General features: G+C 35.0%; 2 protein-coding genes across 3 annotated transcripts in view; both read right to left on the bottom strand.

The window, feature by feature from the left end:
* Positions 1 to 9,211: 9,211 nt before the first annotated feature.
* On the bottom strand, positions 9,212 to 11,702 carry LOC123007536. The gene has a single exon (XM_044402900.1). The coding sequence runs from the start codon at positions 11,678 to 11,680 to the stop codon at positions 9,212 to 9,214; it is 2,469 nt and encodes an 822-aa protein (XP_044258835.1). The 5' UTR covers positions 11,681 to 11,702.
* A 6,222-nt stretch (positions 11,703 to 17,924) lies between these two features.
* Positions 17,925 to 25,128, bottom strand: part of LOC123007129 (methyl-CpG-binding domain protein 5) — a 30,595-nt gene continuing 23,391 nt past the window's right edge. The window contains exons 5-10 of one of the 2 annotated variants that reach the window (XM_044402199.1): positions 24,607 to 24,749; positions 23,592 to 24,552; positions 20,924 to 23,493; positions 20,214 to 20,553; positions 19,624 to 19,855; positions 17,925 to 19,477 (exon numbers count right to left, since the gene is read on the bottom strand). In XM_044402199.1, the coding sequence (XP_044258134.1) occupies positions 19,336 to 19,477; positions 19,624 to 19,855; positions 20,214 to 20,553; positions 20,924 to 23,493; positions 23,592 to 24,552; positions 24,607 to 24,749 (4,388 nt within the window). In that variant the 3' untranslated portion in view covers positions 17,925 to 19,335. The remainder of the gene's footprint in view (positions 19,478 to 19,623; positions 19,856 to 20,213; positions 20,554 to 20,923; positions 23,494 to 23,591; positions 24,553 to 24,606; positions 24,750 to 25,128) is intronic. The other variant, XM_044402200.1, reaches the window with a different exon arrangement.

Here is a 25,128-nt window from a genome sequence, read left to right on the forward strand (position 1 = left end):
ATACACAATTTAACAAAAACCATTTCTTAAAGAAAATTATGCATTAATAAGATGAAATTTACAATTTACAAAAAAACAAATTATTATTAATGTAATACATTTTTTTATTTTTGATAAACTGTCAGGATTACCAACATAAAATAATGATTTGTTTTTTCGTCAATGTTTAATTAATGCATAATTTTCTTCAAGAAATGGTTTGTAAAATTTTTCATTAAAAAAATTACATTTTCATTTAACTTGACCTTTGTCAATGCAAAATGAATGGCAACTTAATTCGAATTAGTTTAATTCTGATTAAAATTTTCATTTCGTTTTCTGTAAACCAGCTCTTAAAGGAATTTATCTTGAAACTACGTCAAGTTTGCAATCCGGATAATTTACGACCCTGCCTGCATGCGGTTAGAAGGGTCGGCATCCAGCAGGGGCTGGTTTATTGAGGCGTCATTTTCATTTTGTTCGACTGTACTCTCTAGAAATTCCTGAAGCAGCGAAAAAGGCAAGAAAGAAACAACATTGGTAAATGTCAATAATGTCATCGTAAAAGTAAAAACGCTTCTTAGACGCAAGAATTTTTACTCGATAGCTGAAAGGTGAAACTTTTACTTGTGACATTTAATCATAAAACTGATCACTTTTGTGACGTTTGCGGATAAAATGTTTTATGAAAATAGATACAAGCAGCAGTGACGACAGTGATATTACTGCTGTTGAATCAATAACAGTGTTAAAATGCTTTAAAATTTTTAGTTTATTCCGAGGTTTATTCACTATTAGAATTAATTTAATCAATTTAATTTTTGTATCGAACTAAAATTAAGTCAAGTAAAAAATTACTTTTCCATATTTTTGTGTGGATTCCCGTCAAGCCCATTCAAAATTTTTACTTAAAAAAATCTTTATCTCTGAAATAACTGGAATAATTTGACACTTCTCCTCTCCCTCCGGGTTTTTTTTTTAAGTTTTGATTGCGGTAGAGAGATAAGCGCGTTTTCAGCTGACAATTATTGCAATTTTATTAAAGTCAGAGTTTGATCGGCGTTGGTTAATTTGTCTTTGTGATAAAATTCCAGGCATTAGTGAACATTGTGCTAGCGTATGAAATCTCTTTCAAATGTATTTGTCGAACTACTGTTGTTAAGTGCTGTGCAGCGTCTTTACGATCATAATGAAACATTTTAGTTTTTTATTGGAAATTTATACACAATAGAATGTTTCTTGTTATTTTTTCTTACTGTTTTCTTATTGCATAAAGTGTGCAAGCCAAGTAGTAATTTTTCAACAATAAATGACAAGTAATTGTGTGATTTTGTTAAAATAATTTTTTGAGCATTCTTTCACTGCACATAAAATTGATTATAAACTTATTTTTATTGTTGTACTAATAACTATTATTAAATTTAAAGTTTAACAGCTGTTTTTCCTAACAAAATTTGTAATCAACAATGCAGTTGCTGACGATATTGATTAATTTCATGGTTTTTAATGTGTTTTTGTTTAGTGGCTTTATCGAGCACGGATGATAAAAAAATAATATTCGGAAAACGAACAATTTTTGGTGGATTTAAGAATGACCGACTTTTCTGCACCTTTTGATTTACAGTCACGTCCTCGGAGCCCAGTGGTCCATTCATCATGCTCGTGGAGCGTTGCCGACTGGCGCACAATTAACAGATGATTTGAGTAATGATTTTGTAGTGCGGCGTTCTATAAATTACGAAAAGCTTCTTCGATACGTGTCAGGGTGAAATAAATGAATCGCGGTTTATTTTTTATTAAATTACGAGCTCGGGTCGAGCATTGGTATGCGCGAGAACTTAGTGGAAGCTGCCGACGAAGAAATTCACCTACTTATAAATGTATAGAGGAGGGAAACGTGTTTATACATTCTGGCTTCACTCCCGTGTACGACTGTTTTATTCATTCGAGCTCACCTACAAAGTTCGCGTTAAGAAAATGTGTTAAATTGAAGTTTGTATCTCGTGATGGGGGTGTCGAATCGAATCGACGAAAAAAAAGTTATTAAAAACGCTGGATGCAATGGCATTTGAAATATTATCCTCTTCATTGCTTGAAAAACTTCAAGTCGGAAGCAATGCTTTTGACAAGCGTGAGCTTTGCAATTTTTCATCTGAATGGGGGTAAAAAATCTCAACAGATTAAAATTATAACGAGCAGTTAATTGTAACTGTCTACATAAATATTCTCGTGACTTTCTTTTAACCTTTATTTCGAGATTAATTGCGACAATGGTACCCTTCCGTGCCATTATTTTTCTTAATTTTAGCTCCAACATAACCAAGATTTGTTACGTTGCGCCAACAGACAACTGTTTGATTTAATTTCGGTTAGACTGCAGGAGCATAATTTAATCTCGTACAAATATTGGCACATATTTTAAGGGAGGCTCAACTTACGGGAACAAATAAGAATACAAACGACGGCATCATCGCGAATTGCGCAAATAACGTTGGGGAATATTGAAACGGATTGTTTTACTGAAACGTTATTAAATAACTTGCAGAGAAGAAGCAAATGGATGATTTTACAATGTTTTATTATGCACAAGCGGTGTCATACTTTTTCGTCAAGAGGATTGCCAACAACTTGCCACTTTGCAGTCTCAAAAGAAATTTCCTGTTACTTTTTCTAACGACGAATTACTCCCTTTTTCTCGGGTCAGACGGGTCAATGAGTTACAACTTTTTACAGTAAGAGTAATAGAGTTGAACAATGTTGCAATTTTGATTATTTTGTGAACCAGTGGGACTGCATCGATTTGCTATTCAAACAAAGTGCTCCATTTCTGCGTGTTAAAAAACCCTTAAGGGATTATCCCATCTGTTCGCAATGTCAAAGGTCGGCAAAACAAGTCAATTATTTTTTCGGGTCTTCCGGGTGAGCAGTGTTGCACGAGTGATTTAAGCCAATTGATTTCGAATAGATCTATTATAAATAATTCGAGTGTGTGATCGTCAATTCTGTATCGGTTTATTATGTATTTATGTATTATACGGGCCATTATGTCCGCATGATGAATTTGTTTGTGGATTAGTTTCGATTCGATTTATGATTCGGTAACGAAATTTAAGTGAGTTTCGCAACAAAACTAATAAAACAAGAAATAAAGTGGCCGGGCTTTTTGCCAATTTTTGTTCAACAACAAATCAAAGATTTACTGCTTTTGTATCTATCAATCAATCACGACAAATGGCTCGAGGTTAGGCCTCGTCGCTACCAACTTTCCGATATTTCTTATCGGACGCTTTAATATTTTTAAAGCCGATCAATCGAATCGCATTTTTACCAAATCCTGAAAAACGACACAGATTTCATTCATTTATTCTCTAATGTTGTAATTAAGCTTCACAAATTCGGCCAAATTGAATGCGTATCTGTATTAAAAAATAAATTACAAAGTGAACCAACCGGAAGCCCCAAATAGGATCACATTTGGATTTCCGGGGACTTTCACACGATTCGTTTGACAGCTTGCACAATCGTCCCAAATAACATTTATTAAACAATTTCGCATAGTTAATTTGATTAACACATTCGAAGACAAACATTGTTCATTTTCGATTACAAAAGATGGAAATCTAAATTAATAAATTGCTTTTCAGATTTCTTGCTCCGTTTGCTGTAATTTATTTTTTATTGAAAACGATGAAAACGATTTAATTAATTCGTTTGAATGTTTTGTGAAGGTTTGCTAACTCCGTTTTCCAGGAGCAAAAATAAACGTGGGGATAAATTGTGAATAACACAGTTTAAAATAATTGTCCAAATTAATTTTCAGAACGAAATCATTTTTTCTATTGTAAATTCCGGAAATTCTTACCATGAAAAAAATAGTGTAGGTACCCATATTTTTTAAATACATATTTACATAAGCAGAAACTATTCTCAATTTAATTTAACTAACTACTTAACATAAAAATTATTTATGTTAATTCTTTATATCATCTACTAGTCTTATCATACCAGGTGAATAAAAAGTATGGAACCAAATGTTTTTTGCTTAAACTTTTGTAGAAAAACTAGTTGATGAATGATAAAGACTATAAAAATGTGATGTTTTATCAAGAATAAAATTTTCGAAATTTTCTTTTGTTTTTGAGTATTTTTTTTACATAAAATGCAATTTTCACAAAAAAAATCGCATAGCTCATAAACAAAACAAAATTTCGTTCTCAAAATTTCTGAATGTCAATAATTAAAGAAAATCCGCTTGGTTCCATACTTTATATTCACTTTGTATATGTATGTATAGGTTTTATCGAATTCCGATATTTGAATTTTAAATTTCCAATTAAACTTTTCATGTGATTCTAGAAACTATAAGTTAACAACATATGAATAATGCAGAGACAGAAGATATCAGTGTTGTCAACTTAATTTAAGAAATACAGGCCACATTGACAAAAAATTTAATAGCAAATTTGTTTCATTTAAACCAAACATCCAGATTTATATAAAAACAGTATGTAACTAGAAATTACGTTGACATTTTAGTTTACTGTAATTATTATTTGGTGTTTGAGGTCACACTGACAAAAAATTTAACAGCAAAATTGTTTCATTTAAACAAAAACATCCAGATTTATATAAAAAAGTATGTAACTAAAAATTACGTTAACATTTTTGTTTACTGTAATTATTATTTGGAGTTTGAAAGACTTCTTTGAATTGAATTAAAGACAAAAAAATTGATAAAATGACAGAAACCCTTGTAACAAAAAGCCATTTTTTCCTTTGTGGAATGAATAAGAGTCTATGCTTGAATTTCAGTTTGCTGAAATCTTTAAAATAAAAGAGGAATTAAATTCATTAATGTGGTATAATAACGCAAAAACCTCTTAGTCAAATATTCAAATTGGAAATTCGCCAATAAAAGAAAATTTGCAAGCGGCGTGTTATTTTATTCAAATTTTCCCTTTGCAGGTAGAAAAGGCTAAAATAAGAGAATTAATAATGCAGGGTACCTGAAGCGCTTCCAAATAACCTCACAAACTGAACATTTACAGAGTCACAAAATAATCTCTATTCAAGTAAAAATTCCCCATTAATTATTTAAAATAAATGTCGCTTTTGTGCCAATATTGGATTTGTAATTAGGTAAAGCAGTGTAAATCAAGAGGAAACACGGAGTTAGCGACTGTGCTCTAATTTAGCGAAAGCATTCGTTACTCGCATCAAACGATGTATGTAATCATTGTGATTCCCCGTTTCTATCAATTCACCCCCGGAATGTCATTATCTCATAAATTACGGTTATTAGACGAGTCGAAGCGTCTCTTGCAGTGACGTCGCGTTTATTTTAATTTTCCCTCTTGTTATTGTTACCTTTGTTAAATCACGTCGAGCGGAGAAAGTCGGTGGAGGCAGCACAGATGTTCCCAACTTTGACATTCACTCTATTATGTTTGAAAATCCATTGAGAAAATACGTGACCTCAGTCTTCGAAAATATAGTTAGGCTTTATTTATCGAATTGTTGAGTTAAAACGTAATTTTCCAAAATCAAATTACATTATAAGATTTAGGAAAAAACGGATAAGTCTCAAAGACCGGAAGGAAAATTCAAACGAATTATGTTTGTTATGAGTTTAATAACAAGACGAGTCTCTATTTGTATTTGGAGCTGGTGCCGAAATGAACACTGTTTAAGTTGAGATAAAAGAATTTAATAATATCCCCCAGGCTTGCTTTGCTCTTATTTATTAAAAGTAGCTTCATCGAGATAATCTCAATCCCGGCGTTATATAAACACAGTTAATTATTTTTTTAATACAAGTGGTAACTTTACAAAAACAAAACTATTCAGGTCTTGACAAGTTTCGTGGTCCTCTGCAAACACCAAAGTCCAATAAGAGTTGCCAACTTCTCCTAGTGGAAAATCTCTTGTAGTCATTTTGTTTTCTCTCCCTCCTTTGTATTTCAGTACTTTACTCTTGTCAAGCTAAACGATCGACATCGGACCAAATAGCGCATCCTAATTTCTTTATTATGATAAAACGAAACATTTTGTACATAAATGTAACAAGAAAACACTTCCTTGGCACAAAATCGATAAAGAAATAAAAAGTTTCATTTTTTACTTTTAATGAATCCACTTTGGAAAGAATGTCTAATTAAAAGAATACAGAAATTTTGCCGATTTATTAAGATAATAAAAAAGTTTGCATTTTATGAAGTTGAGTCGGCTTTTAGTGCTGAATATTTATAATTCGAGACCGGATTTTAAGGATTGACGCTTGAATTAATCCTAAGCTGGAAAAGATTGCCAAATTAAAGGTCGCTTGTAGACTTATAAGACAATGAAAATCCTAATCTACGCCCCTCAGGATTCAGTAAAATTAAGTTTTTCAAAGTAAACAGGATCCTAGATAAATAGTGTGATGTTTAGAGTTTGCGACTTGACTAAAGTTGCTCAGAAGTGAACTTCAAGGACAAGATTTTGCAAGTGTTAGAACACTAACCGACGTAATGTTTCAGAAGGCTAGTTAACGTGTGTTTACCCTTGCCTTAAATGTTAATGAATTTAATATTGTTTCGTATTTACACATACTCCATGGCCGAGTAAACAAGGGGGGATTGAGAATGCTGTAATATAGCCCGAGATTTTAGCAAAGGGATGATTATGGGGCTGTGCTCTGAAAGGATTAGAAAGTGGAAAAGCAGCTCTTCAGGAAAGTGGCTGCAGGTACCAACCGTAAAAACTCCCTAGATTCAACGTTGTCGCGTTTCTTGTTGAAATCACAACGTTTTGTGTTTGTTCTCAGCCTAGCTTTAATTAATTTTCCGTCCAAGAGTTTGTCTTTTGCCGCTAAGTGATGGTTAATTCATCTAAAGCATGACGCTTAGTGGTGTGCCGATAATGCGGCGAGTGGTTTGCGTCTCCCCACTGAATTGCCCCCGTTAATTAATTTAGGAATTTTACAACTAGGATTAGTGCTTATGGAATACTGGCGTACAAGATTCAGAGCCTTTGTGTTGGAATTATTAAGATTTAAAGCCGTCTTAAACACTCCGATCACGTTCTAATTTAATCGGGACCGGCACAATTGATATTTTTCACAGAGTGAAAAATGAAAAAGCGCCACTTACTTGACCTAATTTTCCGAGCTGAGAGAAAAATTTTCAAGAGGCGAAGAAAATATTTACAGAAATCTCGTAGGTACATTGCTTATGATAAAAAATTGTTGCACTTAAAGATTACTACACTCTTTGCTTTGATCTATCTTTTGTAAACACCCTCTTCTTATAATAATTATAAGACATGTTGTTTAATAACAGTTTTTAAAAATCCAAAAACTTACTTCTCGATCATTTCTTCTTGTCAATAATTTGTCCGTGTGCTAAATTACCGAATCTGATTGGATGAGTGTCAGAAATCTGAAAAATTTGAGTGACATATTTTTTTAAATACCCAATGTGACACTGAAATAGGAAAAAGTTCTTATGCTCTTTTATGCGCTTTTCCTTACTTGTGGTTTGTTCACTTATTTGTTCTTAATCTCTTTCTCTTTCTTATTATGCTTTGCGTTCTTATTTATTTTGCTCTTATGCGCCCTCTCTCTCTTTCTTATACAGAGTATAATTGTAAAAAAACATACAAGATCATCAGTATCATTAAATAGATATAAAAAAATGTCAAATGTCAAAAAATTAATGTCAAAATTTTTTGACAGATAGAATTTTCCTGGTATTTTACCTTACTTGAAAATTGTCTCTGGGGCGCAAGTTCTGGCGCACCCTGTATACTTAGTAGAATATGTGCACATGTTTTAAAGTTCGCGCTTTTATGCGTCCGCCATATTTTATTCCTAATTTGAATTTAAATTAGTCCAAAATTGCTGACTTTAGCGACAGTCTCAATGTTTTAATTCAATATAACCACAGTATGTTCCCGGATTGGATTTACAGAGAAAACAAAAAATATTTGATTTATTTTATAGATTATTTTATAGAATGATTTGCGCGTTTCAGGTAAAGCAAAAAATGTTTTTCCTTTGCAGTTTTGGTGTAAAATCAAAAAAAAAAATTGTAATTGTAAACTCAATCCAAGGACACACTGTATTCACATAGTCTTACACAAAATTAAAAAATATGTTTCTTGCATTTTTACAACGTTTTTGTACTTTTCCAAGAGTGCAAATGGTTTAATTTGAAGTTTTTAATTTTTTCAATTTTTGTTGAAATTTTGAGCGATTTTCGGTACTCGGGGCGGTTTATTGCTAATAACTTCGAAATTATTGACGCTAGTCGTTTTTGTTAAATACCATAGCTAAACAAATTTAATTTTTTGTCACATAAAAAAAGATAATTGTCCTACGTTAAATAGTTATTGAGAAAATTGCTGTCAAAAATATTCAAAACATTAATTCAACTATAACTTTTAAACAAAAAAACATATGCAGTTTTCTCGACGCTAGTCGATTTCTCAGAACTTCTTACATACGTATGCATAAAAAACATTATAACGTTTAGGGTACAGTTTTGCCGCAAGTTACAAAAAAATGTAAAAATTTGTGAATCTTGTGAAGAAATGACAACATCGAAAATAATTGTATACAAAATTCAAATGTTTAATTTGGTTGTTTCTAAAATATAATTTTTATTTTGTACTCAATGTTAAAGATTGCTTTTATCAACTAATTTCAGTAGTTAAAGTAGTCTTTTATCGTCTAGTAAAATAAAGTAATTTTTTTCTACTATTTATATTCAAGAAATTCTGGTAGGTGAGTGAAAAATAAAACGAAATATTATACACCACGATAAAGATTGTTTATCGTCTTGTATAATACATAAGTATAGTTTTATCATCACCTTCTCTTAGTTTTTGTTCTAATTGTTTAAACACCGATTATATGGAACTCTTCTGTGGGGATATCGCAAAGCAGAGATTCTGCTGTAGCAACCAAATTTTTTTTACATTCTCGATATCCTACATTTTTTGTAAATAAATTAAATCAAACAACTGATCAAATAGTAACGACAAAAATTTAGCAAAATCAATGTAGATCCGATTTTTAATTATTATTTTTTGAATTCTCAAAGCATCTATTGCGAATACTTTCAGAGTCCACATTTTATGCGAATGGCCCAGTATAACGTCCTTTACAATAAAGAATTAAATTCAGTATAGTCCCATTTTTCAAATTACGCGTTAACTTTGCTACACATTTCTCCAATAACTATGACTTTATTTATAGAATATCACAATAGATATTACACTCTTTTGACCCCACCGGCAACAACTGTCCCACATTGTCCATCAAATCCACCACATACGTTCTCAAAACCGTCGTCTTCTTTTTACTCTGAATCAGCGCTACTTCGTTCCAATACAATTTATTCTTGCCTTTAACCAAAGTCGCCGGTATGTAAACATGATCAGCCAACGCTTTAAAAAGCAAAGCCCTTTCACAGTGAAAACCCAAACGCAAATACCCGATCGGGATCATGCTCGTACCGAGCTTTTCTTTAATGCATTCGATATGAAGCTTGAAGGTGTGCAACTTATCCGAAATTGAACAATTCTCCGCCGGACCACAAAGACAATCAGCGACGAATTTCGCCAAAACTTGAATTTTTTCATGTAAACGTGACACGGCACTTGTTAGTTTCTCGACACGAGAGAAGTATTTAGGCAAAAAGGGGTCGTGCGAAAGCTGGCCGAAATTTATCACGCACTTCATTTGATCCGAAGAAATTGATGCAACTGACGATGAGCAGAGACTTGATTCTTTGAGGCTCTGTCTTTGGATACTTAAACAATCGTGTGTCTCTTTCGTGTCGTTTTTCTGGCGTCCACAGTCATCGATGACATAAATTGTGCTCATGGTGGACATTCGCCGGATTTCCAAAACTTCCAAAAACGGGAAAGGCCCACTCCAAGGACCAGTGATGACGTAGAATCGTTCATGCAATTTATCAGTTAGTTCCAATCTTCCGGTCTCGAAGAATTTCACCGGTAAACACATACTGTACACCAAATTTATAACGCGTTGAATAAGAGGATTCCGGTATTTCACACTTTCCGGGATTTTCTTGAGAACAAGTAAGACTTTCTTCAAAACAAAATCGTTTGCTAATTTCTCGAACATCAATGAGTTGTGAATAAAAATCACAAGTAGACGAATCGTTTCTTCGTTCGCACTTATCGCTAGTTTATCAACAATAACTTGCGAACCGTGATTTAATAAAAAGTAATTTCGAAATTCTTCAACGCTCAAACAGTTTATCATAATTTCCAAACTCCTCATGCATATTTCATCAAATTTACTCAAAGTTTGAGTGAGAATTATCTCGTATAAATCGGGGGAAAGAATCACTTTTTGCAATTGGTTGTTAGTAACGAACATATTGACCATTTCTAAGACCATACGGTACGAATTTTCGGGCAACTTTTTGCGCAAATACCTCATCAAAATCGCAATTCCGTCGTAGGCCCGAATCATGTGAATTGTTCTAGAGTCCCGCCGACACAAATAATACAAAGTCGATAACGCAGTCTCATTATCGAGGTCGTAAACATCGTTTTGGCGGCCTAGGATCGAAAGCAGTTTTTTCACAACGATGGGAGTTACCATTTTCTCACAACAATACTTGTGTTTTGACATGAAACGCACCGAATCACACGTTGTGTTCAAAACTTGCTTATCGTCGCTGTTTAAAAATGATAAAATTGTGTCCTCGATGGACAAATCGAAGAGGAGTTGTTTAATCGAGTCGATTTTTGCCAGTTCGAGAAAAATTTTAGCACAGATGAGGGTGACTTCAGGGGGGCAATTTTTGACCCATTGACAGAATTTTAAAAACTCGAGAGTTGTAATGAAATAAGTTTTGGTGATTTCATTACCCATGCAATGCCAGACAATGTTGAGACAAGTTTGGATGTGTTCAGTGTGACTCGGATCCATGATGATATTAAACATGTGCTCGACAATTTGGCATTCTTTGAGCCGGTTTAAGAGATGATCGTCGCCGAAATAAGTAATTTTTTCAAAAATCGCTAAAATAGTCCTGAAACAGGCTTCTGACGTGTTCATGTGTTGAATGAACAAGTCCAAGTTGAAGTCCTTTTCTTCGGGTAAATCCCTCCTCACTTGCTCCATTTCGATAAACTTGCTGAATAATTCAAGCGAACTATTCAGAATAGTGTCACTTTCAGGCGTCTTTACCGTTTTCAGGATGGCAGAAATTAAGCCAGGTTCGGCTAGTAAAATATGGGCGCGCCCCAATTGTGCAAAAGCCGCCAAAATGAGAATTGCGAATTCTTTCACATTGGAGTCCTTGTGTCCTGTGTAAAATCTGGTGATTTTAAGGACTTGCTCGTCGAATTTCTGTTGGTTTAATTCGAGTTGGGCGGCTTCTATAGCCAGTAATTGGGCCAATAATCTTAAGGAGAGTCTCACGATGCAAATGTTATGGTCGAGCAATGCCAGCAGTTTTGGCATGAGGCCACGCGAGTGAATGAATATTAAGTTGTTCCGTTGAATGTCCGCATATTTTGATAGGAATAGGAGCGCCTCCAACACGAGGCTGCTTTCTGGACTTTCGAGGAGGGTTATTGATGTTTCAATTTCCTTTGTTATGTAGGGTTTTTCTTTGATGGCGTGGTGCTGAGATTCGTCCAATTCGGACTTTTTCGCCTTGGCTTTTTTCGGTTTCATTCTGAATAAATGACAAGACTGTCAAAACGAATCATTTGTCAATTTGTGAAAAACTCTGATGGGGTTTTTGCGAGTCGAGCGCTTATTAATTATTATTTAGGTCCATTTCTAAAATGAGAGGCTGCAACCTTTCCCACTGGAACGGTGCTTAGAGAGAAGGGATTTTATAAAATATTAACACTCTTAAAGTAATTTTGAAGAGAAATACAAAAGCACAAACTCTAATCGTATTTAAAGGGATATGCTATTCGTATGGCTTTTATTTTGTTTGCACCTTCATCAAATATTTATCCTAAAGCAAAATTCACTCTCTCCGTCGCTAAATCAAAACAACGATGATGAAGATACGCTAGTTGCCGAGATTTCCACCCACTCAGTTGGGGCAAGACATATGAGTTTTAATAAAAAAAGAAAGCAATTTGATTTTTTTAGCATAATACTTTGAAAATAATTTATATTTAGATGTTAATAGAATACGAGTACGAGTGCAGAGTGTGTCAGCTTGTTAAAAGAGCACTGGGGCATAACAGAAATGTTATTATATTGCGTAATTTTTTTAGTACAATTTTTGTAATTTATTTTTGACAAAACTTTTTTGTAAAACATACAGCAGGCGCTGTAGAATTTTTATTTATACCTAATCCGATTTCAAAAATTAAAAGAATAAATTAAATAGCTTATAATATACTATAAACTGACAATGTTTTTCTAGACAATGTTTTTCTACAAAGCCCAAAGGCTTTATCCAACTTTCTAATTTTAAATTGAAACCCATATTTTTTTCTTCATAATTTGGAAAGTACAATTACGCACATGGAATTTTGGACGATTTGTCATTCGACTGACAAAAAATATAAAAACACATAAAAATATAAAACGGGTCTTATGCAACTAACCTCCCTTTTGGTTTTGTAATTTTTATGCTGACAGCTAGACAAAAAGCGACAACAAATCAAAATAATTTATTGAACTTATAAAAAACACGTATTGCTGGCATTATTGTTTCGGAAAATCGACGCAAAAATAAATTTCAAATTTAAGTTTCAAACGTCAACTATAATGGCAATACAGCGTGGCTTACATTGACATTTTTTGAACTGTCATAAATCTGATGACCAAAATTCCGTGTCTGCAATTTTTTTAGTTTTCTTGATACAGACATGTGCAATATGTTTCACTTTTACTAAAAATTATTATTTAAAAAATTATCAAAGTTGAGAAAAGTAATAATAAAAGTTAATAAAATATATAGTTACATGATCATGATGGTGTCAAATAAGACAATGCCATTACTGTAATGTCAAAAAGTAGCAAATGACAATAATAATTATCTTTAACAAATCAGAAAACACCTAATTTACTTTTGTTGATTTATTTTATTAATTATTTTGTTTACTTTTAATAATATTATTGCTAACGTCAGTTTTTCTATTGACACGATGCAACTATACTTTATTTAAAATTTTTTTAAATTTTATTTAAAATTAGAAAGTTGAACATAGCCCAAAATATACTATAACATTTAAAAAATTCCAAAATTGTCGGATTATACTATATTAAAAGTCATTTAATTTAGTTATACAGGATGTTTCACGTAATTTTACGAGGCTTGCGCCTGTAAGATGCAATCAATAATACATATTCCGATACGAACTCGATTACAAATTTTGAAATATTGAATAATATTCTCTAGTTTGTTCATCCATTCAAAAATTACAACGTTTTTAGTTAGTTAGTAATTAAGATAGATAAACTAGAATCATATTCATGCCTTCTCTTGATAGAACCCATGATAATTGTTTCTGAAAAACTGCAGTTTATGACTATTTTAATGAGACAGTGATTAGTTTGACAACTACTGTCATGGGTTTCCAAAAATTAAATAATTAGATGTGTATTTTTTGTATCCAGTGTTTTGTGACTTTTGTATATTTGGGTGCGTAGTTTAAGCGCAAGCCTCGTAAAGTTGTGCGAAACACCCTGTATAATCTTTGAAATCGGGCCATAAATAAAAATTTTAAAACGCCTGCCGCTTTTTAAAAATCACCCTGTATAAACACAAACTCAAGAATATGTTATGTTTAAAAATAGAACACTAAACACAAAAAATAGATAATTGGTTACCAAGAATGGTGGATGCGCCGGGCAAAAAAGCAAAAGCAGCTGTAAAATAAAGCGGTTGAATTGGCGATACCCAAAATAAACGTGCTTTCAAAAAAACAAAATATAACATTATCGATTTTTCTTTATTATAGAGCCCTAAAAAACAACCGTTTTCTTGTTTGTTAAATGATTTGTAAAATTTATATAAATTTAAAAATGTTCCAGAGCTTTTAAATATGATTTCATCGCTAGTCGTCGCCTCTGGCGTGTCAAGTAATAAACTAAAAGGAAAATGTTTGCTCTCTGGAGATTAAAGTGATTTGGTCCGGCTTTGACCCTCTATGAAAAGCCTTCTGTTAGGGTTCGATTCTAAAATTAAGATTGGCCGAAGCTTATCTCTGTAAAGCGTGAGATTTTGGCGAGCTTTTTGTGATGTATCAATTTTCCTTGAGAATGTATAAACGTGGGTCCGATGACAAAACATCGATTTCGCGTGTAAGTCGTAAAAAAATGTGGGAGCCGAATTTATAACCCCCCTTAGCGGGACTTAGCAATATCACACATCAAATCTTCGGAAAATTCACCGCAATGTTAATAAAAAGCCCCGATTGTTATTTCCCTCTTTGTGTTTACGAATTAGACCCCCGAGGCCCCAACTGAATTAATCATAACTAACCGCTGTAACCGCACAATTATTTCCTTTGTAAAGACTCCCTCTGCTCATTTATTTAAAGACACTTGTCTGTAGAAAAATTCGCTAGGCGTCTGAATAATATAATCGTACTCTCCGAACAAACTTGAAGTTGAGATGAAAGGCAAAAACTAACGGAGCATAAGAGTCCGTATGAATTTTTATGCGAGTGCCTTTCCACACTGTAACACATTCAAATTTAATCCGGACGAGATTTGCAGACCTAGTAATAGATAAAACAGAGAAAAGTTTAACTGAAGCAACTGATTTGAGAAGCTTTGTTACGGTAAGAGCCTAAGCGTTAGTTATTTTTAATACTTTTGTGCAAACTCATTTTGCGGAAGAGAGTTCATTCAATCTTAAATTCTTTTGTCATTTGCTGATGGAGTGTCGCGCGACGACATTGTGAAAGAAACTCGACGTTCAACTGAGATGATTGCAATTTATAGAAATGGGACACTAAACCTACGCATTTGTTAGACTTCAGACAGAAATAACAAAGTAGCGCATTTTGGGCCTTTTTCAACAAAATGAGTAATGTCTTCATCAAGGTAAGTGCCACATACACATTCGAAAAAAACATTTACTTGAGAATCTTTAAAAAAAAAGCTAACAACGCCATAATTTATGAGAAAAACGGTGGGTTCTACTTCATTTCGTCACCAGAAATATTCGCAAAACCGCGAATGATTTACACCGGTGTTTATTTTGGGTTATCTGCGATGGCGATAGAAGCACATTTCCGCACGCTTTTTGGCCAATTCGCCCGCTGGCAAAAAAGCCGAATAAATTTACTACGTTTAGATAAAATGTTGCTGAATAAAGCGACCTAGACGTCTGCAATAAATCATACATGTTTACACACACTCGTGTGGAGTTAACGCTGTAATGCATTGTCCTATTAGTAACTGGGCGGAAGTGATAACAACCACTTTATTACACAGATAGCAGTGTCCTAATTTACACAGCTCGGGTCAAGTCAGGTCACAATTATTTAAACATTTCACTCCGCTGATGCTGTAAAAACTTTTTCGATCATCTGCCATTGTGAGAGGAAATCGACGTTCCGATAGATAGTGATTTAGAAGTCAATTTTATGCAAAGTGCGAAAATCAAATGAAGGATGTATAGTGAGAGAGCGGATATGTGTGGAAAGCCATGAAAGAAAATACTTCTCTTGTCGCAAGCATATCCCAATCTAAATGGGCTAATTAGCATAAATCCCCTTCAGAAGCTGAGTAATTAGTTCGAGTGTGACGTTTAATTGCCACGTAAACATTCATCAAAACGCGACAAGTACTTTCCGAGGCTTTGAGCAGATTTTATTATGACCACCGAATAAAGACGAGATCTCATTAAAGCTTTGTAATGGAGCATGCAGCATTATTTGGGTTCCATTCCAGACCGAGTGCCGCAACCCGATCTCATAACGTTAAGAGAAATGTCCGCATTCCACTTTATAGCCCATCTTTTCAATACCGACATGCTAGTGTCAGCTTTTAAGCAAAAATCTTATCTTTACGACGACAGGATTACATCAGATGAGGGTAAAAACGGATTCCAACCCTTGGTAGAGACATTTGCCTACATATTCTACAAATTAGCGCTAGACGTATTTTTTCAAAATGTAAGAGTATACCACAAGAAAATCTAAAAACGTGCTTGCTTTTAAATTCCTAATCGAAGTGGCCTGTGAATCGAAGTTTGCAACACTGAATGACACAATACGATCAAATAAAAAATAAATTAGAGTAGGCGTCGATTAAATTCTACAGTTGGCAGCACATTGGCTGGGAATCTGGGCTGGAAATTTTCCACACAAACTGAAAGTGAAAATGACCACCGTTTTCTTCTTGTACAGCAATAAAAATTTTCTGCTCTAAAATGAATATTATGTCACTCAAAAGGAATAAAACTCAAAGTTGTCAAAGTTTCCGCTGACATTTGATGTCAAAAATCAGGATTGCCATCTGAAGGACTTTAATCACCGCCTACTCTAATTTTTTTTTTTTTTGATCGCACGGTATAACGACCCTATATTTGTTATTTTTCAAAGCAAAACATTTTTTTTATTTCAAGATTTTATTTGAGTCAATACCTCCTTAACTAAAAACATCACTATTTAAAATAGAAAAAAATGTTTCATAAAAGAGATTCAGGTCACTATTTTAGACAAAATTTTAACAGTTGTGTAGCCTTAAACACATTTTTGTTTTAAACAAATTTCACATTTTCATTTTGAAAAAGTATTTACAGAGCATTCTTAATTACAATCAAAATTTAATTCGCGATTAATTTGAAAAGGTAAAGTAACTGACAACTTAATCCGAATTTGTTTAGTGTTGAATTATATTTTATTTCGCCTTTTCTAAATCGATTAATGTCAAATTAAAATTTCATTGTTGCCTTTAAACAAAGGTGAATTTTCGGTAAAAGTTCATGTTTGGACGGATCAAGACGCCATCCCGTAGCCAATGAGGTGCTAGCATCTTGACGTCATATCATGCGAATTGTGCAATACTCGAATTAATTTGTGAATTTGCGGAATTACGCAGTCCCAAACAAAGACTTTTTACAACAAAACTGTTACGAAATAGGTTTTTGTGAATCTCGCCCTTTTTTTGAAAGAATTATTACAATAACGAGTCAGTCTTAGCCTTGCTCCCGTACGAGTTAATTGAATTGTAATAATTGTCCGATAAATTATGTAGAAATGGGGGCTGTATTATCAGTGCGTGCGTGTTGGGTATTTCCGAGTGCCTAATACACATTTATTAGTGCGAGATGTTTAAAATTCCGAGTTATTAGTGAATGCCAATGGTGGAAATGGAGGAAGCAACGTTCTACAAGAATCCAATTAAAGGATTAGTTAACAATACCTTTTAATTTCTTTAGAAAAATCAGATTTAAATTTTATTTAACATTTTCGACTGATTTAATAAAACATTGAACTGATTTTGCGTTTCTTTATTTTCAGTAAGTCCGTTTAACAAGCAGAGGCAAATTGCTACAAAGGGTAGCAGAAAAAAAATGCCATATAAGGTTGGTGTATCTTGATTTTTTATTATCGGAAAGTGAAGTGTGTAAATTTGTGATTTGAATGTGTGTAATTGAGTGCAACGTACGTATTTATTACATTATGAATAGAAAATAGTTGTGTTTTAGATAAAATGTATCATTTTTCAAATTCATTTTAAATTTGTAGAAAACAAAGCTGCTACCAAACAATTTAAAAGTAAATCTTGAAATTTTAAAATTAAACTCAAATTTAATTGAGATTCAAAAAGAAGCCCATTTAAAAAGTTGTAATATTTTTAAGATATGTCTCAATGCTAACATCAAAAATAATAACGTAATTAATAATCAGACAAAAATTAACACAAAAATTAATATTGTTATAAAGGTAGGGAATACGAAAGTGTTTGGGCAGTGCGTAATAAAACTGTATGGTCTAATCCAGTATTTATTGGGCTGGAGAAATGTTCAACCACAACATAGCAGGCCAAACAGTAAAGTATTAATACAATATATTTACAGAAACAGACACAGCTACCGCACATGCTTCATTCATGTGACGTGTAGCTCTAACACTGGATTATAGTACGAAATCGTGCTTACAGAGTAGTTTCGTTTCTCTTATTTCTTCCAGTAATTATCACAACCACTCCATAAACACAATACAAAAAATGACACCGGTTATACAATCCATATCTGTGACACAGAACAGGTACCTATAAAAATATATACATAATAAAAGAAAAATAAATAATACATCATAAACAGAAGAAATATTTAAAAAATGTTTTGTCCACTCTAAGGGTGATGCGAGAAATGTCACATTGCATTTGTTTTAAAGCGGACGGCCTCTGGTTACCTATTTCACTTTGTTTAATCTAGAGATTATTGTGATGTAGACGTAATAAAACACTGGGTTTATATAAAATTTAACTTATTTTAGGACTCGAGAGTGACACTTGACTTCGAAAGTGTCACTTTTGAGTTACACAAGACATAAATTAAAAATCCTACTTAAAACTAAAACCGGAAAAAATATGAACAATAAATACATAATATAAAAATAAAATGTACAACTTTCACTTAATTGTAACTACTTAATGTAAGCATTGTTTCATAATTTGATTATGGTTTGTTAGTATTAAAATGCAATTGATAAAACCTATACAATACACTGTAGGTAGTGTAATTAAAACCAAGTCCTAATATGGCTTGCTCACTTCGAGCTGATCCGAAACATGGCAAGTTTCCCTATATTCGAATTAAGTTAAAAAAACCCATGACGAAACCCATATTGGATATATTTCCAGCATATCACAGTACCGAAAAAATAAACGCTTTAAAACCAATGGTACATCTTATTGTCGTTTAACTGTCAGCTCTTTAAAACATTGACTAGAAATACAAAAACTTGTAGGTGGCGTTTTATAAATGATTTGTTTATTTTTATAAGACCCGCAATATATTTTGGATAAAGTCTAAGCTCTATGTATCTTTTACATAACTAATTAGACAAACATTATGAAAGCCCAATTTACGTTATGATTTTTTTACATAAATTGAATATGTGTTAGTACAAATTTTAAAGATTAGGCTTATTATGGTGCCATATCGCTAGTTTAAAAAAGGCATTTGAAAAATATCTCATATACGATTATATTATCATCTAGGAATCATCAATACCAGTTATAACATCGGTCTATGATTATATTTTTTACATTAAAGAAGCGTTAGTAAAAATGTTTTTCTACTTTTTTTCATCAACTCGCTACGTACATTTATACACATTTCATTCGATTCGATGTTGGTCCAATTTTTATTATTAATTTGATATAAAATATCGCATCTACCGATGACCGCTTCTCACTCGGTTTGTTTTCTTCTTTTGCTGTTTCACCGCCTCTTTCGATTCTTGTTCCAAGTCTTTATCCAATTCGGCCATGGCCTCTTGAATGGCTTTCTCCAGATGAGAATTCAATTTGCGAGATCTGTCCAAAAAAACACGAACTTTAGACCACATTCGTGCAAAAGTACCAACAGATGTCGCCTTGTGCCAAAATGTCAGATTACAAAGCCAACTGTATTTTTTTTATTTATAATAGTGTAGCGAATATTAATGATGTGGCCAACTCACGTTCTGCATTTTTTTCGCGCTTGGTGATGAGCATCAAGACCCTCAGTAAGTGTCTGCAAGGAACCTCTGTCTAATTTTGTAATTAATTTTTCGCTGCCGAACCATTTAACCGAAACATCGTTCCCATCGACTTGTATTATTTTGCCAGGCCAAGCTGGACTTGTTTTAGCCGGCCCCCAAACCAAATCGCCAACAACAAAATTATGTTCTGTCTTTTCACGTTTCTCATTATCTAAACACCAAATAAAAATCAATTGAAACTTAGATCTAGTATGATTTTTGATGCGAAAGCTGTTCGTGACAAATGCAGTGATCGTGATAGATGGAAGTGAATTATTTACAAAATTTCACACACACCACTTTGTTAATAAATCCTCTGTACATTATTAATGTCTAGGTTAGCCACACCATGTAATATTCCACACTGTGATTATGTGAAATGTTGGGAGAGAAATAGGCGTCGACGTTGTGATTTTGTTATTTTCCATTACCGTTTTTATCCTGACATGAATGAACCATGCAGAAAAAAAGAGAAACTCAACCCCAGCGCTAAGCAAAAAAGCAAAACCTCAATTACGCAACTCAATTACCTTCTTCCTCGTCGAAAAGCGACGAATGCATGTGATGAGTTTCCATGACGAGCAACGTGTCGCTACTTTTTCGTTTCTGTACGATTTTATCGAAATTGTGAGAACTGACGACGGCCTCTTGGGCTTTCATTTGATCGCTAATAAAGTGCAAACCGGCCATCATTGTCGATTCGGCGTAAGCGACGTGAGTCGGAGTGTTTTGTTTTTTAGAAAAATGCATTTCCGATAAATCGGTTTTTTGCTGGGGGATTGACGACACTCGAGACCAGTCGTGGTCAGAACCTTGGACGTTCAAATCAGCCGAATCCGGCTCGCTGCTTGATATGCAGTGCACCATCGCCTGAAACAAGCGAATATAGACATTATACGATGTGCAACGCAAGTAAAAGAAAAAAATTACAGCGATCTACATTACCGAGTAAAATAGATAAGTTTTCTTAATTAATTTTACTACTTCAACATTACAACAACAATAAAATAATGTTAAATTTATAAGAAATGGAAAGAAAAAATTACACCAAGAGAAGAAACTAAAAAAATACAATACTAACTCAAGTACAATGTTTTTATTTATTCGTAGAACAAATGTAGATAATTTAGTATTTCCTCCAAATAATAATTTTAAAACACTGTATAAGAAATAAAAGAAATTTGTTTTTTGATTAAAAAAATAATAATGAGATAGATGTACCAATTGACAAATTCCTTACCATCGTGCAGGCTGACTGCCTCCCCGCACTGTCACACGTCGCTGAACAATTCGACGGCGCTGGTGACAACCCATCATCGGTACTTCCCGTATGGGTGGTCGTATCAGCCGTGGCGGGACTCTGCCCTCCCGACGCCAATGGACTATGCGTGGTTGTATCTGGGGGACTCCCCGCACACAATGTCGATGTCTGACAGAACGTCGTCACTGTCTGTGCATTTTGATTCACCGCTGTTTGCGTCGACACCGACTGTCTATACGAATTTGTCCCTGGACTCTCTCTTTGTACTTGAACAAGCGCCTGCACTTGCTTATTATCATTAGCGATGATAAAATTCTGATCAACATTAACGGTCGTTCTATTTCCTCCATTATTCTGGAAATTCTGTAATTGTTGACTATTCGAAACCATTGTGGTTTGTTGCTGGACTATAGTAGTGTTTTGTTGGACAAAAGTCGTGTTTTGGGAAGAGGAAACAGCGATATTGGCGGCTGGTGCGCACGGGACCATCAAAGTCTGACCCATTTGTCCACATTGGATAAACTCTTGTTGACCCTGAGTCGGCCTAATCTGTGGCGTGGAAGTGCCAAATGTGACTTGTTGACTCGGACTCACACTAGCAACTAAGGGACTCAACTGACCACTAAATTGTGTCCCATTGACGACAAATTGGCCCCCGTTGGGTGACAAAAACTGAGCCCCCGGACTGTGCTGTTGCTGCTGTATTAGTTTCCCTTGCGATGTAGGAGCCCTTATGACCATACCAGCAGGACTCGCTGCTAAAATACTCTGACCGCCGTTAAACATTCCGTTATTTTGAACTGGAGTCAGAACATTTTGTCCGTTAACGTTCTGTAATTGCAACTGCATGCCTATGTTTGAAGTGTCCTGTAATATCGTCGCAGTTCCATCAGGGTTCATAACCATGCCTCCTAGATTCGGAACTATAAATTGTTGAATCGTTGGGAAATTCTGCACAACTCCGGTGGTGCCATTGATGAGATTCACTGGTTGAAGAAGGTTGATTTGTTGAGTCGGTTGTGAGTTTGTGATGAGTTGAGGACTCGTATTTGTCATCGGTTGTCCGTTCATCACAATCTGAGGGGGTCCCCCCGTTTTACTCGGAACAATCGTCAAGGCTTGCATCACCGGCCCTGTTGCCAAACTTTGCGGACTATGAGCCATTTGGATTTGCTGTGGGAAGCCTTGTTGCGACATTACAACGCCGGAGTTTTGTTGCGCAGCTATGTGAAGCATGTTTGCCACAGTCTGTGACATTTTTCGTTTCTTCCCTTTCTTCTTATTTTCCGGTGAAAGTAGGCCAGTGGTTCGTCTAGGGTCACCATTATCCAACTGGATTTGTTGTTGTATCACATTTCCAGCGACTATTTGAGGTAATTGCATGTTTTGACCAACCATAGACCCATCCATGGTCATTGTGACTCCGCCTTGTAAAACAAACGGTGTGGGTAAGGCGTTGACTAAAACAGTTTGTTGGCCTAGGACTTGTTGTGCTACCGCTGGTATGACTTGACTGACCGCAGCCGTGACGTTTGTGATCATTGGTGAAACGGAAATCGGCGGCATTGCGGTTTGATTAGAGACTAGTTTGGGTGGTGGAGGAGGCATAACTCCCGATTGGCTGTTTCCGGTGTTTGCCATTATTAATTGGCCACCACTCGAGACGAGAATGTGGCCAGGGGGTAGACCTGTTGGGGAATGTTTGACGATATGTGGTGGCGAGATTTGAGGATTGGTTTGAGACTGAGGGACTTGTATACTACTAACGACGCTTTGAACCATTTCGAGTGGGGATTTTGAAATAGTTTGTGTGACAGTCGTTGGGGTTGTAGATGCCGGAAGATTGGCAGGACTGTTGACTGAAACTGTTGCAGTGTTGGCACGACCAGCCAAAACAGATGTTATAGTATTACTCCCAACAGTTCGGCCACTCGCCATCGTCGTAACTATACTTGAAATATACGGAGTGTTCATTTTCGAACAACAGTCACTTTTTGGTGGATAATTCGTACTGCAAACCTCACGCGATTGGTAGACAGCATATGACATATTGTCATTTCTAGGAGGCGTGGGAGTATGAGAGTTAGGTGTAGGCGGATCTGATTGTGATCCATCCAATGGCGACACATTACTAGTACTAACAGTACCACCTTGAATCGGTCTCGAATCCGGTGATTGGTTATTATGTTTGTCCGAATACGTCGATGACGTCACCGGATCATCAATAGCCGAAGAACTCGGAGTTCCCGGTTGACTGTTAGGTCTCGAATGACCTTTATGACTGTCGCAATTTTGACATTGGTCGTTGGTGACGCTACTGTCGGCGTGTGCCGCCATCATTTGATTATACTGCTGTGACATTACTTGAGGAACTTGATTTTTTACTACGTTTAATGTTTGATTGGTTCGATTTGTAATGTTTTGCGTTTGTTTCATATGAGATATCACCACGTTACTGGGTAAAGGCACCTCGTTTGTTTGCGAATTCGGTGGTGTCAGGTGGGGCTGTTGCGGATTGTTGCACACCATGCCGGCGCATGCGTTAACTCCTACAAAAAAAAAAGAATTACAAATTAAATTTTAAATCTGATTCGAGTTTTATCCTCGCTTTTTTACCAGATAAAACTTAAATTTCTTGCATACTAACCTGTTTGCCTATTGATGGTGTTATTGAGTAGGGCCGTCTGTTGAGCCAAATACCCACTCGGATCCTCCATAAACGACGGACTTGCCGAATTCTGGTTGATAATAACCTGTCTCCCGTTCTCAGTGGGTATTTGCCGCACATCTATATTAGGGCACGGTGCGTGTAACGACGGCTCCATCATATGGTAGGGTCGATTTTTAACAATTTTACCCAACTTGACTTTTTTCCTTTTTATCTCATCCTGCCACATGGTTGGCGATGGTGTATGCGGATGTAACGGCGGCACTCTTTCGTACGCGTTGGGTGAACTTTGCACATTTTGAATTCGATTAGGCCATTGCATCTTTTGATGGTTGTTAATCATAACCGGCGCTTGCATTATCTGATTATTCTGCGGTCGAAAACCATTCATTTGGTTATTTCCGGGCAAAAATGCCGGTCGCATTTGTTTGGACGCGTCGTACTGTATCTGAGGGTACTGTTGGTTGTTGTAAAAGTGGTGGAGACGGTTTTGGCCATCTCTTTGATTCGTCACTCCTACAGGAATCATCTGTATGTTAGGCCGGCCTGGCCCACTTGGTTCGCTCGGTTGACTGTTAATGAAAACTCGCGATTGATTTGGATTAGGAACGACGTTTTGACCCTGTATGACCACTCCATTGTTGACTTGATTCGAATTGAGGGCCCCTTGGAGACTTATCATTTGACCGTTAGGACCGATTATATGCTGCTGAGGAATACTCGAATTTTGACCATTATGGTTCTGGTGAATTTGTTGCGATATGTTGGACTGTTGCTGGTGTACCATCATGGTACTGTTATCACCAACCACCATAGGTGAACCATTCACGATTCGATTTTGTTGCTCCTGATTTTGATATCGGACCATTTGCTGGCTCTCGGGATAACTTTGCAGACGATTGCCCATTTGAGAACTACTAGTCGGTGATTGGGGCCACACCTATAATTATCAGAATGTCAAATTTAAAAAAAATTCAAGTAACAAAATAATGACCTGTGCTTGATTTCCGAGACCTTCCTTGTTGAAATGCTGTTGAGTTAAAGCGAGTTTATCCGGACGAGTAAAAATTTGCGATAAAGAAACACAACCGGCGTAAGGCATGCCGACTTTTCGCTTGGTTTTCTTATTGTTGCAGTCTGGAAATAAATTTCATGTGTAATAAACTGTAGGATTGAAAATCGTACCTAACAAGAAAGAATGTGGTAAAAATAATAGAAGCTAAATATAAGTTTCAGTGGCGTATTTCATAACATAATAGTCTGACAAGTTTCGAACTCGAATACAAAAGTTACGCAAGTGGCCATTATCTGTTTTAAGATTCGTTATTTATAAACAAGAAAAATCTTAAATAGTTTCATCTAAAAGAAAATTATCATTTTAAAATACATAATATTCCCAATTTAACTTTCTACAATGTTTGTTAAGTGTTTCATCAAAAATTTTTGGAATATCAGATTAGGTTTGAAGCAAGAACAAGAGATAATCCTTTTAAATCTGTCGCTGTATCTCCCAGAT

This window comes from Tribolium madens, unplaced genomic scaffold, assembly GCF_015345945.1.
Source record: "Tribolium madens isolate multiple individuals breed KSU strain unplaced genomic scaffold, Tmad_KSU_1.1 Scaffold_3;HRSCAF=73;Tcas5.2_LG2, whole genome shotgun sequence".
NCBI classification, from domain to species: domain Eukaryota; kingdom Metazoa; phylum Arthropoda; class Insecta; order Coleoptera; family Tenebrionidae; genus Tribolium; species Tribolium madens.